Source organism: Bufo gargarizans, chromosome 8, assembly GCF_014858855.1.
Source record: "Bufo gargarizans isolate SCDJY-AF-19 chromosome 8, ASM1485885v1, whole genome shotgun sequence".
Lineage (NCBI taxonomy): Eukaryota > Metazoa > Chordata > Amphibia > Anura > Bufonidae > Bufo > Bufo gargarizans.
Genome location: NC_058087.1, coordinates 181,253,305 through 181,273,103, shown reverse-complemented (window position 1 = coordinate 181,273,103; position 19,799 = coordinate 181,253,305). Strand labels below are relative to the sequence as shown.

The window sequence follows — 19,799 nt, the reverse complement described above, 5'->3', positions numbered from 1 at the left end:
GTAACCAGGGGAGTTCGAGTCACAATAATAAGGTAAGTGGGGGTGAATTTTATCCTAATCGGTGGGAATTTGTTAATAAAGTATATTTACAAAAATGATCACTGTCAAATGATTAACAGATTTAACAGTGATCATTATGATGGGATAACCCCTTTAAGAATGCTATTATTTTCCCTTATAACCATGTTATAAGGGAAAATAATAATGATCGTGTCCCCATCCCAATCGTCTCCGCACTTGCTTGCGTATGCCTGCGATTTTCACACAGCCCCATTCACTTCTATGGGGCCTGAGTTGCGTGAAAAACGCTCAAAATAGAGCATGCTGCGATTTTGACGCAACGCACAAGTGATGCGTGAAAATCACTGCTCATGTGCACAGCCCCATAGAAATGAATAGGTCCGGATTCAGTGCAGGTGCAATGCGTTCACCTCACGCATTGCACCCGCGCGGAAATCTCGCCCGTGTGAAAGAGGCCTAACAGCAAAGATGTGTACAAACATGGCAAGATCCACCACACTATCACCTTCTGGGACCTCAACTTTTAGGAGGGATCCTCCACATTGTCACCTTCTGACATCTCAATTTTTAGGCAGGATCCTTCATACTATCATCTTAGGTGGCCTCAACTTTTAGGCAGGATCCTCCATACTATCATCCTCTGTGAAGCCTTCTGTTAGGCGGGATCTTTCACACTATCACCTTAAGGTTACTTCACCTTTTAGGAGGGATCTTCCACACTATCACCTTCTATGACCTCAACTTTTAGGCAGGATTCTCCACACTATCATCTTCTGTGTCATCTTTTAGACAGGCTCCTTCACACTATCGCCTCCTGTGACCGCTACTTGTAGGCAGTATCCTCCACACTCTCTACTTCTGGGACCTCAAATTTTAGGGGAATCCACTGCATTAACACCTTATATGACCAACTTTTAGGCAGGATCCTCCACGCTATCACCTTCTGGGATCTCAATTGTTAGCGAGATATCGGCCACTCTATCACCTTCTGTAACCTGAATTTTGGAGGGTGGCCACCATAACTATCACTCTGGGTGACTTCAGTTTTAGGAGTGATCCAACCTACTACTACTAAAATATCACCTTCCATTACCTCAACTTTTAGGGGGAAACCACCCTATAATTACCCTGCTCGACCCCGGCTTAAAGAATTATCATCTTGTTATTAAATCGCTAAACCGTAAGGTCAAGCTGCCTTCTGTCCTGGCTGAAATATTGATCTCTAAACCAATCTATAAATTAACGGTCACACTATTTTGCAGCAAAATTGCCTGGCCCCGATAGAAAATCACTAACAGGGCCTCCAGTTATCACACAAGATTACAGTACTGGTCTCCACATATGGGACAGATAGGTTCATATGGGCCCTCTCAGACTTCAGGTATGATTGCAACCTCTACACCTCTCCGACCTAACAAAGGATAGGAAACAAGGGCCTTCCTTCTGTCCCAGCATGGAAAATTCATGATTTTTTTAAGAAGCGCTGCCAGTAAGAGGTCTTTTTGGATTTTCTGCTTGTTGAATAGATGAATCCATCTTAATGTACCACACATTTTTCGCCATTTTCTTTTTTTTATTACTTGTGCTTGAAATATTGGTCTCTACACCATAAGTATATATAATGTTCACTCTGATATAAATACATATTACAATAGTAAAAAAAATGTCCTAATCCCGACTCAGTAGCCCATACAAGTCCACAAGTGGGCAAAAGTGATTGTAAGTTTACAATTTTCAATGCCATTTACCCCCCAACGCTTATTTTTAAGAAGGGGGGTGCGGACTCTGGCATACTTGCCCCCGAAGAGGGCCAATGCATCGAAGAACTAAGTAAATGCCCGTTTTCATCATATAAAAGATACCAGTCTAGCCAAAGGCATCCAAAAACATCAGTCCCAGCCAAAGTTGTGGCCGGTCATCTGGTAAAACTTCATGTTGTACGGTCGGTAGAACTCCTTAAGGCGTGACAAAAGTATCTTATCAATATCGGGGTGTGGACGACCCTTGGATTTGCCTAGACATCTTGGCTTGCCACTTCCCTCCGGTTTCTTCAGGCAAGGAAATCCCTTAGTTTTGTTGAAGTAGAAATGTTTATCCGTAATAACCCTCTTTAATCCCAAAAAGTCCTGGACTCGCCCCATCTCCTTGGCAGGGTCACTGACAAGTTTCTCCCCACTGACGAAAAGGAATTTCGAGAGAGGGAAGTATTGGAGCCAGTTCTCTAAGTGCTTAGCATAGATACCTATACGGATGGCACTCCAGGTTGTATCGATTGTCCCCATGCTGGTGTTTTTGAAAGCCAATGCTTGGAAGGTGGGTAGGGACGGAGTTTTTGACAGGGTCTGTGTGTAGTCAGAGATGGCCCTTGTCACTGGATTTCGAACCACCACTATGAGCTTTGTGTCCTTGGACATGTTGTAAATTCGTCTCGGCGCTTCTGGGGTTACAAAGTAACTCGGAGTCTTCTCCATCGTGATCTGTCCATCTAAGGTCCGAGGCATCAAATTCCTTAATAAATGAAAAAAAAGAAGAGATATAATGTGTTAGCTTTAACTGGACTATGAAATATCAATGAGGATATTCTGGATGAATTAGAGAAATAGACCCACACATGGTTTACCAGAAGACGAGAAACACACACTTGGTGCTTTAGGGCTTTGTGTAGGGATGTAGGACACTATAATAAGACTATGATTGGAGTCTCACAACTGGGACTTCACCCGGTGGGAGAACAATGCCCTTTGGGCAAGAAAAAGAAGCCACTTAAAGGATAAGATGAAGTCGAGAACAGCCACTTGTGTGCGTAAGCACTCACTTGTGAGAAGAGTCACTTGACGGCAAGAAGATCAAAAGTGTCCCCTGCTGGGTCTCCCTGTGATCTGCTCTTATCTGTGGCAACTTGGCAGTAAGTGCTCAATTTCCCTGCAGTGCCACCATAGGGCAAATTAAGTATTACACAGTGGCTATTCCCATCAATGTGTCGCCTGTCTTATACTGGGCAGGACAGGTCCTCCAGAGCTCCTCCACTTCAGCTCAGAGACGAGGATACGGAACAGAGAACATCACCTATTAACCTTAAAATTCCCAAATAGGGTGTAGGAACATGGGTTGTCTAAACTGAGCAACCCGTTTAAGGGGTCTTCTCGATTCCCTAACGGATGACTTTTAAGGATAACTGTTTATTAACCCCTCGAGGACAGGCACCGTACATATATGGCTGATGTTGTATCATTAAAGATGGCGCTCGTTTCACACAGCAGATCAGGGAAGTCATTTTTTGGTGGTGATAGGCTGGAGCATGTGCGAGGCTACCAGGCCTATCACAGGTATATTCCAATGTTGGCCTGCAGGTGGCAGCACTGCATTAGAATATACTGAATTTACCATATACCACTGCATTATATCACAGTATTATATGGAAGAAGAGGTGTAAAAAAAAGTTTTAATGAAAATCTAAAAATTCAAAATCATCCTCCTTCCCTCACAATAAAAATAAACAGTAAAAAAAAATTAGACCAAACACAGCTCCGTAGATGGGGATTTGATTAGGCAAATTTTTATTTTTTCATTAAAACACAAGAAAAACGATATAACGGTGGTACTGTTGTAATCATACCGATCCTTGAATAAAGGAAAAAGTTCAGTTTTACCGCATAAGGAACACCATAAAAACAAAAACCATTAAAACTGTGATATAACTGGGGTTTTTTCCCCCCAATTCCACCTCATTTGGAATTTTTTTACAGCTTCCCACTACATCGTTTGCAACATGGTCTAATGTCAATGGTGACATTAGAAAGTGCAACTTATCCCACAAAAAGCAAGCCCTCATATGTCTATGTGAACGGAAAAATAAAAAAGTTACGGCTCAGGGAAGACAGGGAGTAAAAAAAGAAAAAAGAAAGAAAAAATAAAAACGGAAAATCGGCATGTTCTCAGAGGATTAAGATACTGGACTGTGGATTGCATTTTCTTTTTGTGCAGCTGTATGGGAGGCAGCCAGCGGGACAACAGAAGGAGACCTTGTGTTCCGCCCCTGGAGTTTTAGTTTTGAGTTATGAAAGTAAATGAATTTGAAATATGTTAACTAAGTCTGAATTGTCTTTTTTGGGGTCATGATGTTCTCATTTTCTATTCAGTAGTTCCTTAGATCTGTTTACAAGAAAAGTCAAACGCCAACAATATGTCCTCCATTACAATAACAGCAATATGGCCTCCAGAGAAATTGTCATTTGACTTTCTAACTTCCCGTTGGAAGAGAATAGTCCAGTTTCTGTCGGACATTTTGCCTACACATCTCACGATGCCTTGTCCGGGTATCACAAAGATAATGTCGCTAGATTACATAAAAACTGAAGTTAGGAGATATATAGAGTCTTCCAGATTGCGAGCAGATTGTTAATAGGTTGGTGGATGAAAGGGCTTGAAGTCCACCTGCGTAGGGGCATCACGACCCAAAAAGGTAATGGATAACTTCTTTATTGAAACTTCTAGGGACAGACAACGCGTTTTGGAGTTTATAAGACTCCTTTCTCAAGTCTCAAGAGGTCAATTACTATTTTTGGAGCTAGTAGTTGTTCCCCTGTGGTCCCTGCATTAAGCACTTGAGACCTGAGGAAGGAGTCTTATGAATGCCGAAATGCGTTGTCTATCCATAGAAGTTTCAATAAAGAAGTTATCCATTACCTTTTTGCGTTGTGATTTTGCGTAAAGTAATGTCCTTAAGCAGGTGGACTTGAAGGTCTTTCATCCACCAACCTATTCTCAATGTCCTGCTCCTCCTGAGGGTTGGCACCCCATACAGTGAGGACCCAGTCACCAACGGCAGCACCGACCAATGCCACACAAAAGGCTCTTTATTAGTATTGGGCCTAATGTAGCACAACACAAATAGGTGACTCAGGCAGTACAGATTTACCCTATCAGCACCATTTCTCTTTCTAGTTCTTGGCCTTCCCGACCCATTCATTTCTATGGGGCTGTGCACATGAGCGGTGATTTTCACGCATCACTTGTGCGTTGCGTGAAAATCGCAGCAAGCTCTATTTTGTGCGTTTTTAACATAGAAGTGAATGGGGCTGCGTGAAAATCGCAAGCATCCGCAAGCAAGTGCGGATGCGGTGCGATTTTCACGCACGGTTGCTAGGAGATGATCGGGATGGAGACCCGATCATTATTATTTTCCCTTATAACATGGTTATAAGAGAAAATAATAGCATTCTGAATACAGAATGCAAAGTACAATAGCGCTGGAGGGGTTAAAAAAAATAATATATATATTTAACTCACCTTAATCCACTTGATCGTGCAGCCGGCATCTCTTCTGTCTTCATCTGTGAGGAAAAGGACCTTTGATGACGTCACTACGCTTGTCACATGGTCCGTCACATGATCTTTTACCATGGTGATGGACCATGTGATGAGCGCAGTGACGTCATCAAAGGTGCTATTCCTCAAAGAAGAAGACAGAAGAGATGCCGGCTGCCCGATCAAGTGGATTAAGGTGAGTTAATTATTTTTATTTTTTTATTTTTAACCCCTCCAGCGCTATTGTACTATGCATTCTGTATTCAGAATGCTATTATTTTCTCTTATAACCATGTTATAAGGGGAAATAATACAATCTACACTACAACTAACCCAAACCTGAACTTCTGTGAAGAAGTTCAGGTCTGGAGTCCGGGTCTGGGTACCACATTCAGTTTTTTAACACATTGCACCTGCGCGATAAAAACTGAACAACGGAACGCAATCGCAGTCAAAACTGACTGCAATTGGGTACCTACTCGCGCGGGTTTGCCGCAACGCATCCGGACTTAATCCAGACATGCCCGTGTGAAATAGGGCTTATACTGGGCCCCTGTACTGTCCAAACTGTTCAAAAAAGTGTCTATACAGCACCGGTCATATTCAGTGGAAAGGTCCATGTGATCACAAATACTGTTCAGAATTTTCTGAACGTTTTGCTACTTGAAGAAAAAAATATATTTTTTAAATATGAACCCAGAATAATTTACAATGCCCCTGTGCACCTCAGTGAATATCCAATGATGTCTGGTCAAGGTCAGTTCAGGGAAGATTCAGCTGCAGAATACTGAAGAAGAGTCATATTTTGTATTTATAAAAATGATTAAACTAAACTGCTGTATTTTCACTTCTCTGTCACTCTGGGGAGAAGGAAAGAGGCCGAGACTGAGTGCAGCCAGATAGAATATCTGCGGAAATAATAACCTGCCCTGGGATTTCCTGCTGCAATAACGCAGGGTACAAAGCATTTCAATTGTTACTTTCCGTACTGTTCCTCCAATAAACCTCAGAACTGTAGTCATCTAATACTGACCCTGTCAAGCCAGGATGATTATGTCTGCATATTATTTCCAAAAGCTTATTCACCCCATCACTTAAGATAAAACAACGCGTGCAGTACACAAGGATTATAGTAGTTATAGTAGTTACTGAGTCAGTAAACCTATAAGGACTGCTCCTATGTACAGGGATATAACTACTATAATACTGCTCCTATGTACAGGGATATAACTACTATAATACTGCTCCTATGTACAGGAATATAACTACTATAATACTGCTCCTATGTACAAGAATATAACTACTATAATACTGCTCCTATGTACAAGAATATAACTACTATAATACTGCTCCTATGTACAGGAATATAACTACTATAATACTGCTCCTATGTGCAAGAATATAACTACTATAATACTGCCTCCTATGTACAGGGATATAACTACTATAATACTGCTCCTATGTACAGGGATATAACTACTATAATACTGCTCCTATGTACAAGAATATAACTACTATAACACTGCTCCTATGTACAGGGATATAACTACTATAATACTGCTCCTATGTACAGGGATATAACTACTATAATACTGCTCCTATGTACAGGAATATAACTACTATAATACTGCTCCTATGTACAAGAATATAACTACTATAATACTGCTCCTATGTACAAGAATATAACTACTATAATACTGCTCCTATGTACAGGAATATAACTACTATAATACTGCTCCTATGTACAGGAATATAACTACTATAATACTGCCTCCTATGTACAGGGATATAACTACTATAATACTGCTCCTATGTACAGGGATATAACTACTATAATACTGCTCCTATGTACAAGAATATAACTACTATAATACTGCTCCTATGTACAAGAATATAACTACTATAATACTGCTCCTATGTGCAAGAATATAACTACTATAATACTGCCTCCTATGTACAGGAATATAACTACTATAATACTGCCTCCTATGTACAAGAATATAACTACTATAATACTGCTCCTATGTACAGGAATATAACTACTATAATACTGCTCCTATGTACAATAATATAGCTACTATAATACTGCCTCCTATGTACAAGAATATAACTACTATAATACTGCTCATATGTACAAGAATATAACTACTATAATACTGCTCCTATGTACAAGAATATAACTACTATAATTCTACTCCTATGTACAAAAATATAACTACTATAATACTGCCTCCTATGTACAGGAATATAACTACTATAATACTGCTCCTATGTACAAGAATATAACTACTATAATACTGCTCCTATGTACAAGAATATAACTACTATAATACTGTACAAGAATATAACTACTATAATACTGCTCCTATGTACAAGAATATAACTACTATAATACTGCTCCTATGTACAAGAATATAACTACTATAATACTGTACAAGAATATAACTACTATAATACTGCTCCTATGTGCAAGAATATACCTACTATAATACTGCCTCCTATGTACAGGAATATAACTACTATAATACTGTCTCCTATGTACAAGAATATAACTACTATAATACTGCCTCCTATGTACAAGAATATAACTACTATAATACTGCCCCTATGTACAAGAATATAACTACTATAATACTGCCCTATGTACAAGAATATAACTACTATAATACTGCCCCTATGTACAAGAATATAACTACTATAATACTTCTCCTATGTACAAGAATATAACTACTATAATACTGCCTCCTATGTACAAGAATATAACTACTATAATACTGCTCCTATGTACAAGAATATAACTACTATAATACTGCTCCTATGTACAAGAATATAACTACTATAATACTGCTCCTATGTACAAGAATATAACTACTATAATACTGCTCCTATGTACAAGAATATACCTACTATAATACTGCCTCCTATGTACAAGAATATAACTACTATAATACTGCTCCTATGTACAAGAATATAACTACTATAATACTGCCTCCTATGTACAAGAATATAACTACTATAATACTGCTTCTATGTACAAGAATATAACTACTATAATACTGCCTCCTATGTACAGTAATATAACTACTATAATACTGCCTCCTATGTACAAGAATATACATAACTGCTATAATTCTGCTCCTTATTCCCTGTCATTTTGTGCACATTATGCGGTATAATTAGTAATCCTCCTATTTCGCCTCTGCTCTCCGGACACTCGGTGCCTCTTGCGTTGCTTTCTGTACATTCTCAGTCAGTAAATCTAGAGCAAGTTTTCCGTGACCTTAGAGGACTCGGTTCTGGAAGGCTGCGCACGGCCTGCAGGTATCTGCTGCACAACCTGGAGAAGCGCTGACAGTAAACCATACAGGAATCCTCTGACTGCTGCTTCCCGCGGAGCCTTCAGCTATCGGACTGATGGGTCCACATACAAGCTGTAGCTTCATGCCGAGCTCCTGTCTATTTCATAAGATGATCCCACTGTCCCATTTTTTTAAACCCTTTGACTAACTTTTCAGTCTCTCCATTTAGAATTCTTTAGCTTCTTATAGGCGGCCATAGATATGACATTTTTCTTGGTGGACCCTGTTGATCTCAGCAGGATCCAACAACAACCTCATGTCTACAGGGAAAAGGCATCTGTCCTCCAGTGAGGCTCTACTTACAGATTTTGATTTGGGGCCCACAGCAATCACATCATTTATAATTCAGCAATGATCTTCTGTACCAGGAGGACCTTTGGGCCACATCAGGTTCTAGGGTCCAGCTGCTGCCTCAGCATCCACTTTAGCTCTGCCCCTGGCTGCTCTCTATCATCCAATATTAAGGAAAATACAAAAACTGTATGTCTAATCTGTGATTTTGAGTCTTTTTTCGAACTCCCGGCTTTAGAAAACTGCATATGTTCTCTCTCCATACCTGCCGAATGTACGGCCTCTTCCTGAGGGGGTGTCAGAACAGTGCTGTGAGCTGTGAGCCAATCAGATGACTCTCTACTTCAGTTCCCTCTCCCCTCTCACAGCAAGCACTCTCAGAGAGAGAGAGAGAAAGAGAGAACCTGCAGCTGCATCCCCCTCCTTCACAGTCTTTTGTACACTCTTTAACAGTAGTAATATTTTGTACTGCACTGTGGTATTGGTTCTGCTGGGGCGGTATTTTGTGGTGCACTGTGGTATCTGGTTCTGCTGGGCCGGTATTTTGTGCTGCACTGTGGTATCTGGATCTGCTGGGGCGGTATTTTGTGGTGCACTGTGGTATTGGTTCTGCTGGGGCGGTATTTTGTGCTGCACTGTGGTATCTGGATCTGCTGGGGCGGTATTTTGTGGTGCACTGTGGTATCTGGTTCTGCTTGGGCGGTATTTTGTACTGCACTGTGGTGTCTGGTTCTGCTGGGGCAGTATTTTGTGCTGTATTGTGGTATCCGGTTCTGCTGGGGCGGCATTTTATACTGCACTGTGGTGTCTGGTTCTGCTGGGGCAGTATTTTGTGCTGCACTGTGGTATCTGGTTCTGCTGGGGCGGTATTTTGTGCTGCACTGTGGTGTCTGGTTCTGCTGGGGAGGTATTTTGTGCTGCACTGTGGTGTCTGGTTCTGCTGGGGCGGTATTTTGTGCTGCACTACGGTATCTGGTTCTGCTGGGGCGGTATTTTGTGCTGCACTGTGGTATCTGGTTCTGCTGGGGCGGCATTTTATACTGCACTGTGGTGTCTGGTTCTGCTGGGGCGGTATTTTGTGCTGCACTGTGGTGTCTGGTTCTGCTGGGGAGGTATTTTGTGCTGCACTGTGGTGTCTGGTTCTGCTGGGGCGGCATTTTATACTGCACTGTGGTGTCTGGTTCTGCTGGGGCGGTATTTTGTACTGCACTGTGGTGTCTGGTTCTGCTGGGGCGGTATTTTGTGCTGCACTGTGGTATCTGGTTCTGCTGGGGAGGTATTTTGTGCTGCACTGTGGTGTCTGGTTCTGCTGGGGAGGTATTTTGTACTGCACTGTGGTGTCTGGTTCTGCTGGGGCGGTATTTTGTGCTGCACTGTGGTGTCTGGTTCTGCTGGGGAGGTATTTTGTGCTGCACTGTGGTGTCTGGTTCTGCTGGGGAGGTATTTTGTGCTGCACATTTTTTTTTTAAATATAATTTTTTATTTTCTCCCTCAATATCACATACAATATTGTAAACTACCCCCCTCCCCCCCCTACCCCGGTTAGGCAAATCTCCTAGAACCAAGCTGTCATTATGACACATATTACCCAATTAACAACCTCCTTCCTTATTTCTGACTTCCCTTTTTTCTGGGCTGCAGTACTCAACCACCTGTCCCCCATACTTTATACTACTTTAACCGCAGTGCTTTTTTTAAAAACATATAACCATGCAATCTCACAGGCTAAATTATAGACATCACTGCTATGCGCAATCCCACTCCCGATGCGCAAGTTAAACCATGTCCACTTTTCATTGCTGGTAGAAAAATTACTCAGAACAAAACTTAACATAGCTACCAGTAATGTCCACTTTATCTTGACCAAGAGTCCCTTCTTCTTGAAGGACGAGATCCTCTCTTATCAGCTGGAACCACCTCCCAATCTCGTCCCCGTCTATCTGCGAGAGGCGAGCGTCTCCACTCCGGGCTTCTTGCCATCTCCCCATTCCGCTGTTGCTGTCTTGGCGACCTTCCTCTGCGTCTTGGCTCACCTTCCAAGCTGTTATTCCGCAAGAACTCCTCCGCAGCCACAGGATCCTGATACGTTTTGACCTCGCCATCCGCAGTTGAGATCTTCAAAATCGCCGGATACAATAACTGGAACCGTATCTGTTGCTTATACAGCTCCGAGCAAACAGCGCTGAATTCGCGCCTCCTTTGTGCTACCATTGCAGAGTAGTCGGCAAACATTAGCAAGGTAAGTCCTCTGACCTTCAGTGGACCTTTGCGGGCCCTAAAAGCTATTAGGATGGCTTCCTTGTCGTTATAATCTAGGAACCGCATAATGACTTGCCGCGGCCTAGACTGGAGGTTTTGCGAAATATTGCGGTTTTGTGACTGAAAGTCCACTGCTGGGCCTACTCTGTGGACCCTCTCCACTATGTGTCTCCCGTTCAGGTTCAAAGCTTGAGGTATTTCTACCTCGCAGATCTCTTTCAAGGTAGGCTGCTTAATGCTTTCTGGTAGGCCAACGATTCTTAAATTATTCCGCCTGGACCTATTTTCCAGGTCCTCCAGGCGGTCTTTCAGTACGATGTTCTGCTTAAAAAGATCTTGAGCTTCATGGGTACATCTGGTCACATCATCCTCCATCGCCGAGACCCTTTGTTCCAACTCCTCTATGCTTGCCTCATGCCTCGCCACCGTGTTATGCTGTTCATGTAGAGACTGTGTGAGGGTCTTGGCAAGAGTCTCTTTTATATCTGGGGCCAGGTATTTGGCTACTTCAATAGCTAGTGTCTTGTAATCTATATTACTTAGATCCCCAGCAAGCTTGCCGCCGCTTTCCACCACCTCTGTGACCCCTTGGATCGCAATCGGGGAGTGAGGGCGGGAATCCGCCATCTTGCCCTGCGCAGCACTTGCGGTCTTTTTCGTCCCGCTCACCACTTGTCGACTGCCGCTCCTCAGCAAGTATCGGTCCATGGACCGTCGGCCAACACTCAGCGGGATCCCCCGGGTGACTTTCGGGGTCCCTTATCGTCCACTAGGTCGGAGCGCAGGTAGAGTTATAGGGACAGGTGCCGGAGCTCACTCACTCCGCGTCCTGCATCCCAGCGCCGGAACCGGAAGTCGCGGGCGGTATTTTGTGTTGCACTGTGGTATCTGGTTCTGCTGGGGCGGTATTTTGTGCTGTACTGTGGTATCTGGTTCTGCTGGGGCAGTATTTTGTGCTGCACTGTGGTATCTGGTTCTGCTGGGGCGGTATTTTGTGCTGCACTGTGGTATCCAGTTCTGCTGGGGCAGTATTTTGTGCTGCACTGTGGTATCTGGTTCTGCTGGGGCGGTATTTTGTGCTGCACTGTGGTATCTGGTTCTGCTGGGGCAGTATTTTGTGCTGCACTGTGGTATCTGGTTCTGCTGGGGCAGCATTTTGTGCTGCACTGTGGTATCGGGTTCTGCTGGGGTGGTATTGTGTGCTGCACTGTGGTATTGGTTCTGCTGGGGCGGTATTTTGTGCTGCACTGTGGTATCTGGTTCTGCTGGGGCGACATTTTGTGCTGCACTGTGGTATCGGGTTCTGCTGGGGCAGCATTTTGCGCTGCACTGTGGTATCTGGTTCTGCTGGGGCGGTATTTTGTGCTGCACTGTGGTATCTGGTTCTGCTGGGGCGGTATTTTGTGCTGCACTGTGGTATCTGGTTCTGCTGGGGCGGCATTTTGTGCTGCACTGTGGTATCGGGTTCTGCTGGGGCGGTATTGTGTGCTGCACTGTGGTATCTGGTTCTGCTGGGGCAGTATTTTGTGCTGCACTGTGGTATCTGGTTCTGCTGGGGCGGCATTTTGTACTGCACTGTGGTATCTGGGATGGGAACGCCGGGGTTCCCATCATGGGGACATTTTCTGATCACCTAATTTTCAAGGGACCCTTCTAACAAGTAGGGGGGGGGGGGGGGTGCAAAGCGAAGCATATCTCCTCTGGCATCTACTAGAAATATATGGACATCTGGCCATGAATAAGGTTTTGTTCATATAGGATTCATTTTACCATAAGATTCAGATCAAAGGATGGCGTGCGTGTAATCGCCCAGTTTATAGTCGTCTTCCCGGGCGCTCGTACGCATCTGCTGCGTTTAGCCGGGGCCTTTCATGTTTAATAGCAGCCATTATAGTCTGTAAAGTAAAGTTTAGGGGCTTTGTACATTGTTAGACAGCATCTGCAGAGCTCGTTCATGGGCAGTAACCAGACAGAACATGGGGGTCCGAAGGTCCATAAAATATACTGTCCTCTAACTAAAGACATGCCAACCTCAGCAAGGCTGCGCACCATGTAACGGTTGCATGTCCAACCCATGATACAACCATTTTCTATTTGGTAACACTATCAGTTGTCTGAATTAAAGGGGCAGCAGCGTACCAGGACTGCGCAGACTCTAATTGCCTTCATGATACAATTCTGTTTACCTGCAGTCGCCACTAGGGGGAGCTCACCACATACAGGTTTATACAGCTCCAATTGACAAGTTGTATTTTATAAATCCATATGCATGAGCTCCCCCTAGTGGTGATCGCAGGCACACCAGTTTATTGGGGTCTGCCAGGAGAGAAAATGTCCATCCTGCCTGAAACTTGAAGGTCAATTCCCCCTAAGAACCTAAGCGATGAACCTAGGCAATATTTTCTGCTCCCTACCTGAAATACTGCCCATGACGTACTGACAGATACAAAGCCCAATGTTAAATACGGTTATAAGAACCACCTGCCAAAATAACATGGGACCAATCGCGGCCTCGGTGCTGGCGGAGCCAGGTATCCATGTTTATCCTGTCTCCAATGTTCCACAAAGGTCCATTGATGCCCGGGGACAGCCCGCTGGCGCTCTGCTGGGTCTCCTAAGTGCTGCTAGAAGCACCAGGGTCGGGATTAAACACACTTTTCCTATTATTCTCCGACTTTTCCAAGTTTTCTCTTTATTGGTAACTTAATCCATACAGAATTCTCATCGGTGCCAACGAGGCAGAAGTCGAAATCGGATCCAAATAGACAGAAAAAAAAACACATGGACCAAAAATAGGAGAGTTGTAAAAGTTATACGAGGAGCGCTGCAGAAATTCCGGACATGCCGGGATCTAAAAAGCTGTTAATTCAGCTAAAACTGAGCTAAAACTAAACGTATAAAAATTACAAATATATATGTGTAGATAGAAGATAGATAGATAGATAGATAGATAGATAGGAGATAGATACAGTACAGACCAAAAGTTTGGACACACCTTCTCATTCAAAGAGTTTTCTTTATTTTCATGACTATGAAAATTGTAGATTCACACTGAAGGCATCAAAACTATGAATTAACACATGTGGAATTATATACCTAACAAAAAAGTGTGAAACAACTGAAAATATGTAATATTCTAGGTTCTTCAAAGTAGCCACCTTTTGCTTTGATTACTGCTTTGCACACTCTTGGCATTCTCTTGATGAGCTTCAAGAGGTAGTCCCCTGAAATGGTCTTCCAACAGTCTTGAAGGAGTTCCCAGAGATGCTTAGCACTTGTTGGCCCTTTTGCCTTCACTCTGCGGTCCAGCTCACCCCAAACCATCTCGATTGGGTTCAGGTCCGGTGACTGTGGAGGCCAGGTCATCTGGCGCAGCACCCCATCACTCTCCTTCATGGTCAAATAGCCCTTACACAGCCTGGAGGTGTGTTTGGGGTCATTGTCCGGTTGAAAAATAAATGATGGTCCAACTAAACGCAAACCGGATGGAATAGCATGCCGCTGCAAGATGCTGTGGTAGCCATGCTGGTTCAGTATGCCTTCAATTTTGAACAAATCCCCAACAGTGTCACCAGCAAAGCACCCCCACACCATCACACCTCCTCCTTCATGCTTCACGGTGGGAACCAGGCATGTAGAGTCCATCCTTTCACCTTTTCTGCGTCGCACAAAGACACGGTGGTTGGAACCAAAGATCTCAAATTTGGACTCATCAGACCAAAGCACAGATTTCCACTGGTCTAATGTCCATTCCTTGTGTTCTTTAGCCCAAACAAGTCTCTTCTGCTTGTTGCCTGTCCTTAGCAGTGGTTTCCTAGCAGATATTCTACCATGAAGGCCTGATTCACACAGTCTCCTCTTAGCAGTTGTTCTAGAGATGTGTCTGCTGCTAGAACTCTGTCTGGCATTGACCTGGTCTCTAATCTGAGCTGCTGTTAACCTGCGATTTCTGAGGCTGGTGACTCGGATGAACTTAACCTCCGCAGCAGCTGTGACTCTTGGTCTTCCTTTCCTGGGGCGGTCCGCATGTGAGCCAGTTTCTTTGTAGCGCTTGATGGTTTTTGTGACTGCACTTGGGGACACTTTCAAAGTTTTCCCAATTTTTCGGACTGACTGACCTTCATCTCTTAAAGTAATGATGGCCACTCGTTTTTCTTTACTTAGCTGCTTTTTTCTTGCCATAATACACATTCTAACAGTCTATTCAGTAGGACTATCAGCTGTGTATCCACCTGACTTCTCCACAACGCAACTGATGGTCCCAACCCCATTTATAAGGCAAGAAATCCCACTTATTAAACCTGACAGGGCACACCTGTGAAGTGAAGACCATTTCAGGTGACTACCTCTTGAAGCTCATCAAGAGAATGCCAAGAGTGTGCAAAGCAGTAATCAAAGCAAAAGGTGGCTACTTTGAAGAACCTAGAATATGACAAATTTTCAGTTGTTTCAGGCTTTTTTGTTATGTATATAATTCCACATGTGTTCATTCATAGTTTTGATGCCTTCAGTGTGAATCTACAATTTTCATAGTCATGAAAATAAAGAAAACTCTTTGAATGAGAAGGTGTGTCCAAACTTTTGGTCTGTACTGTAGATAGATAGATAGGAGATAGATAGTAAAACATCCACATTTACCTCCTAATTTCTCACTTACCTCCCCCGACCCATCAGTTGTAGTAAATACTTGCATTTCTCATGACATCATAATTCTGAAATCTGCATTCCGACATTCCTCTGTTATTCCTCCCTGAAATGTATGACTAAGCTGACAATTGGAAGTTCTGTGGGGTATCCGTGCTGATAATGACAAAGCGTTTAAGCCAACCCTATTGACAAGAGGAACGGTAACATCCAGTTGTCAATAAATGCATAGATTTCCAGGAGGAATAACAAAGCAAGGCCCCTTTCACATGGGCGTTGCGGGAAAATGTGCGGGTGCGTTATGGGAACACCCGCGATTTTTCTGCGCGAGTGCAAAACATTGTAATGCGTTTTGCACTCGCGTGAGAAAAATCGCGCATGTTTGGTACCCAAACCCGAACTTCTTCACAGAAGTTCGGGCTTGGGATCAGTGTTCTGTAGATTGTATTATTTTCCCTTATAACATGGTTATAAGGGAAAATAATAGCATTGTGAATACAGAATGCATAGTACAATAGCGCTGGAGGGGTTAAAAAATAAATAAAATTATTTAACTCACCTTAGATTACTTGTTCGCGTAGACCGGCATCTCCTTCTGTCTCCTTTGCTGAACAGGACCTGTGGTGAGAATTAATTACATGAACAGGACCTGTGATGACGGTGATGGATCATGTGATGGAACATGTGATGACCGGAGTGACGTCATCACAGGTCCTGTTCATGTAATGAATGCTCACCCCCAGGTCCTGTTCAGCAAAGGAGACAGAAGGAGATGCCGGCTACGCGAACAAGTGGACTAAGGTGAGTTAAATAATTTTTTATTTATTTTTAACCCCTCCAGCGCTATTGTACTATGCATTCTGTATTCACAATGCTATTATTTTCCCTTATAACCATGTTATAAGGGAAAATAATACAATCTACAGAACACTGATCCCAAGCCCGAACTTCTGTGAAGAAGTTCGGGTTTGGGTACCAAACATGCCGATTTTTCTCACGCGAGTGCAAAACGCATTACAATGTTTTGCACTCGCGCGGAAAAATCGCGCATGTTCCCGCAACGCATCCGCCCCTTTTCCCGCAACGCCCGTGTGAAACCAGCCTTAGCGACCATCAGTGAAAAACGCATCGCATCCGCACCTCCGGATGCAATGCGTTTTTCTCTGAAGCCCTATTCACTTCTATGGGGCCGGGGCTGCGTGAAAAACACAGAACATAGAACATGCTGCGATTTTCACGCAACGCAGAACTGATGCAGAAAAAAAACAAAAACGCTCATGTGCACAGACCCATTGAAATGAATGGGTCCGGATTCAGTGCGGGTGCTATGCGTTCACGTCACGCATTGTAAAAATCGCTCGTGTGAAAGGGGCCTTTCAGTTACAACTTCCAGGGCAAACTATAACCACTCCCGGACCGCCATTTCCCTCCTCCTAGAAATGTATAAATATATTGACAACAGGGCGTTACCATCTCCCCCTTATCAAAGGTGTGTGTCAATCCACAGCCAGAACTGATTGGACAGTGTCAGAGTATGCAGGGACCCACCCCAACTGGTAACGCCTAGTTTATTTTTACATTTCCAGGAGGAATAACAGAGGAATGGAGTTCTAAGCAGAGATGCTCCAATTATGGAGAATAGAGTTATTTGTTAAAACGGACATGTCTGGAGGGAGGACGGGTCTTCTGTAACATAGCAGACACATTAGAAAATTTTTGTAATAAATTATTCTATTGTATTAGTACTTATTTTTTATCCTGGGGGGGGCAATTAATGAGTGATACATTGTATCATATTAATTTAGCGACGATTGACGGGCGCGCGTTTCCTCAGCATTCCATCTGCCAATCATCCATTCGCCCCGCTCCGCACTCAGCGTGCGCTGTTATTTTTGGGGTGAAAGGGCGATCCCCCTCACTCGACACTCAGCAATTGTTCATAGGACGCCGGGGCGTGACCGCACACTGCGCCATAACGATAGAATTAACCTCCGGCAGGGCGTCCAAGGCGCTGCCAACCGCCAAGACGCAGCAGCTACTGACAGCCCATTAGCCGCACAAAGTCGCGTCAGCCCCTAACAGGGAGAGGGGAAGGGGGGCTCCTGTGAAAGGACGGCTCCTGCCAGATCCCATCTCACTCCCGGAGAGAGGTGGGAAAATGCATCTGTTACACATCTCCTTCCTCCGTCTCTGTCTTCCATACAAAACAAATAAGCCACGAGGAACGCCCGCAAAAAAAATAAAAAATTTTTGCCTTGAAAACAGGAACTCTCTTAAAATTTTAATTACTCCAATGTTTTATTTCTATGTGTTTTATTTTAGTTTTTTTATGAATTCCTACCACGTAAAACGCGTCGGGTTTAGTGCAACTTTTTTTTAATAAATAACTGTAAATAAATAAATAAATAAATAAAAATGAAAAATAAAAATTTTCATTTAGAGCCAAATTCAAAGCCGGCGTCTCTCGTCCCCTCTGCAGAGGGTGGATTATAATTGGCTTTAAGACGCATATGCTAATGACCTTCCTTAATGAGGAAATGATCCGTCTGGAATAAAACCGCCTCCCGCTGACTTTAAGGCAGTATAATTAGCGACGAGGGGGGAGGGGGGTGGGGGAATCATTTTCCTAACATCTCCCCTTTGCCCCCGTCTCCTAATTAACTCTCCAGATCAGAGGTCGACTGGTGCCAGGTAAATCGGAAACACCTCAACTGGTTTTTCAGAGCGGAGCACAGGCTGGCGGTTTATTCTTCACCATGGGGCTATAAAGTCGGGCGTCCCGCTCGAAAGGATTTGGGACGACGTGCTAGAGACACGTAGAAAGGTGGAGCGAGAAGCAAGATTTTAGGTCTATGGTTGGAACAGCCCCAAAAAAAGCCCCCGTAGATCTATGCAAGAAAGAGCACTAGGGGGCAACAGCGCCACTCTTCTCCATAGGCTGTCTTTGGTATTGCAGAAATAAAACTGCTGCTTGGTTTGGTAGTCTTGGCCCCTTTAATCAGTCTCAAAACGCCCGTACTATTCAAATATAAATGTATTTATCCTGTACGGTAATGGGGGGGGGGGGGGAACTTCCAATGTTCTGATTAGTGTTTTGGAAAAAAAATTCCAGCTCCCTGCTACATTGTATGCAATATTAAATGGTGCAATTACAGTCATGTGAAAAAATTAGGACACCCTTTGAAAGCATGTGGTTTTTTGTAACATTTTTAATAAAAGGTTATTTCATCTCCGTTTCAACAATACAGAGAGATTAAAGTAATCCAACTAAACAAAGAAAACTGAAGAAAAGTCTTTTCAAGATCTTCTGTAAATGTCATTCTACAAAAATGCCTATTCTAACTGAGGAAAAAGATAGGACACCCTCACATGTATTCCCTCTTAAATTGGCTCAGATCTCACACAGGTATATCACACCAGGTGCACATAATTAGTAGATCGTTACTCTGCATGTTGAATGAGGCTTGCCCTATTTAAACCTCAGACATTTAGTTTGGTGTGCTCCTGACTGTTGAAGTGAGAGTGAGCACCATGGTGAGAGCAAAAGAGCTGTCAGAGGACTTCAGAAAAAAGATTGTAGCAGCCTATGAGTCTGGGAAGGGATTTAAAAAGATCTCAAAAGATTTTGAAATCAGCCATTCCACTGTCCGGAAGATAGTCTACAAGTGGAGGGCTTTCAAAACAACTGCCAACATGCCCAGGACTGGTCGCCCCAGCAAGTTCACCCCAAGAGCAGACCGCAAGATGCTAAAAGAGGTCTCCAAAAACCCTAAAGTGTCATCTCGAGAACTACAGCAGGCTCTGGCTACTGTTGATGTAGAAGTACATGCCTCTACAATCAGAAAGAGACTGTACAAGTTTAACTTGCATGGGAGGTGTGCAAGGAGGAAACCTTTGCTTTCCAAGAGAAACATCGAG

General features: G+C 43.5%; 1 protein-coding gene across 2 annotated transcripts in view; it reads right to left on the bottom strand.

Moving 5' to 3' along the window:
• The window catches only part of MEIOB (meiosis specific with OB-fold), a 133,784-nt gene that overhangs the window by 83,663 nt on the left and 30,322 nt on the right, over nt 1-19,799 (bottom strand). Inside the window, exon 2 of one of the 2 annotated variants that reach the window (XM_044304934.1) lies at nt 1,583-2,529. The exons of the other annotated variant lie outside the window; for it this stretch is intronic. Coding sequence (XP_044160869.1) covers nt 1,911-2,529 — 619 coding nt within the window. The 3' untranslated portion in view covers nt 1,583-1,910. Of the gene's footprint in view, nt 1-1,582; nt 2,530-19,799 lie in introns of those variants that run through there. 2 annotated transcript variants of the gene reach the window in all.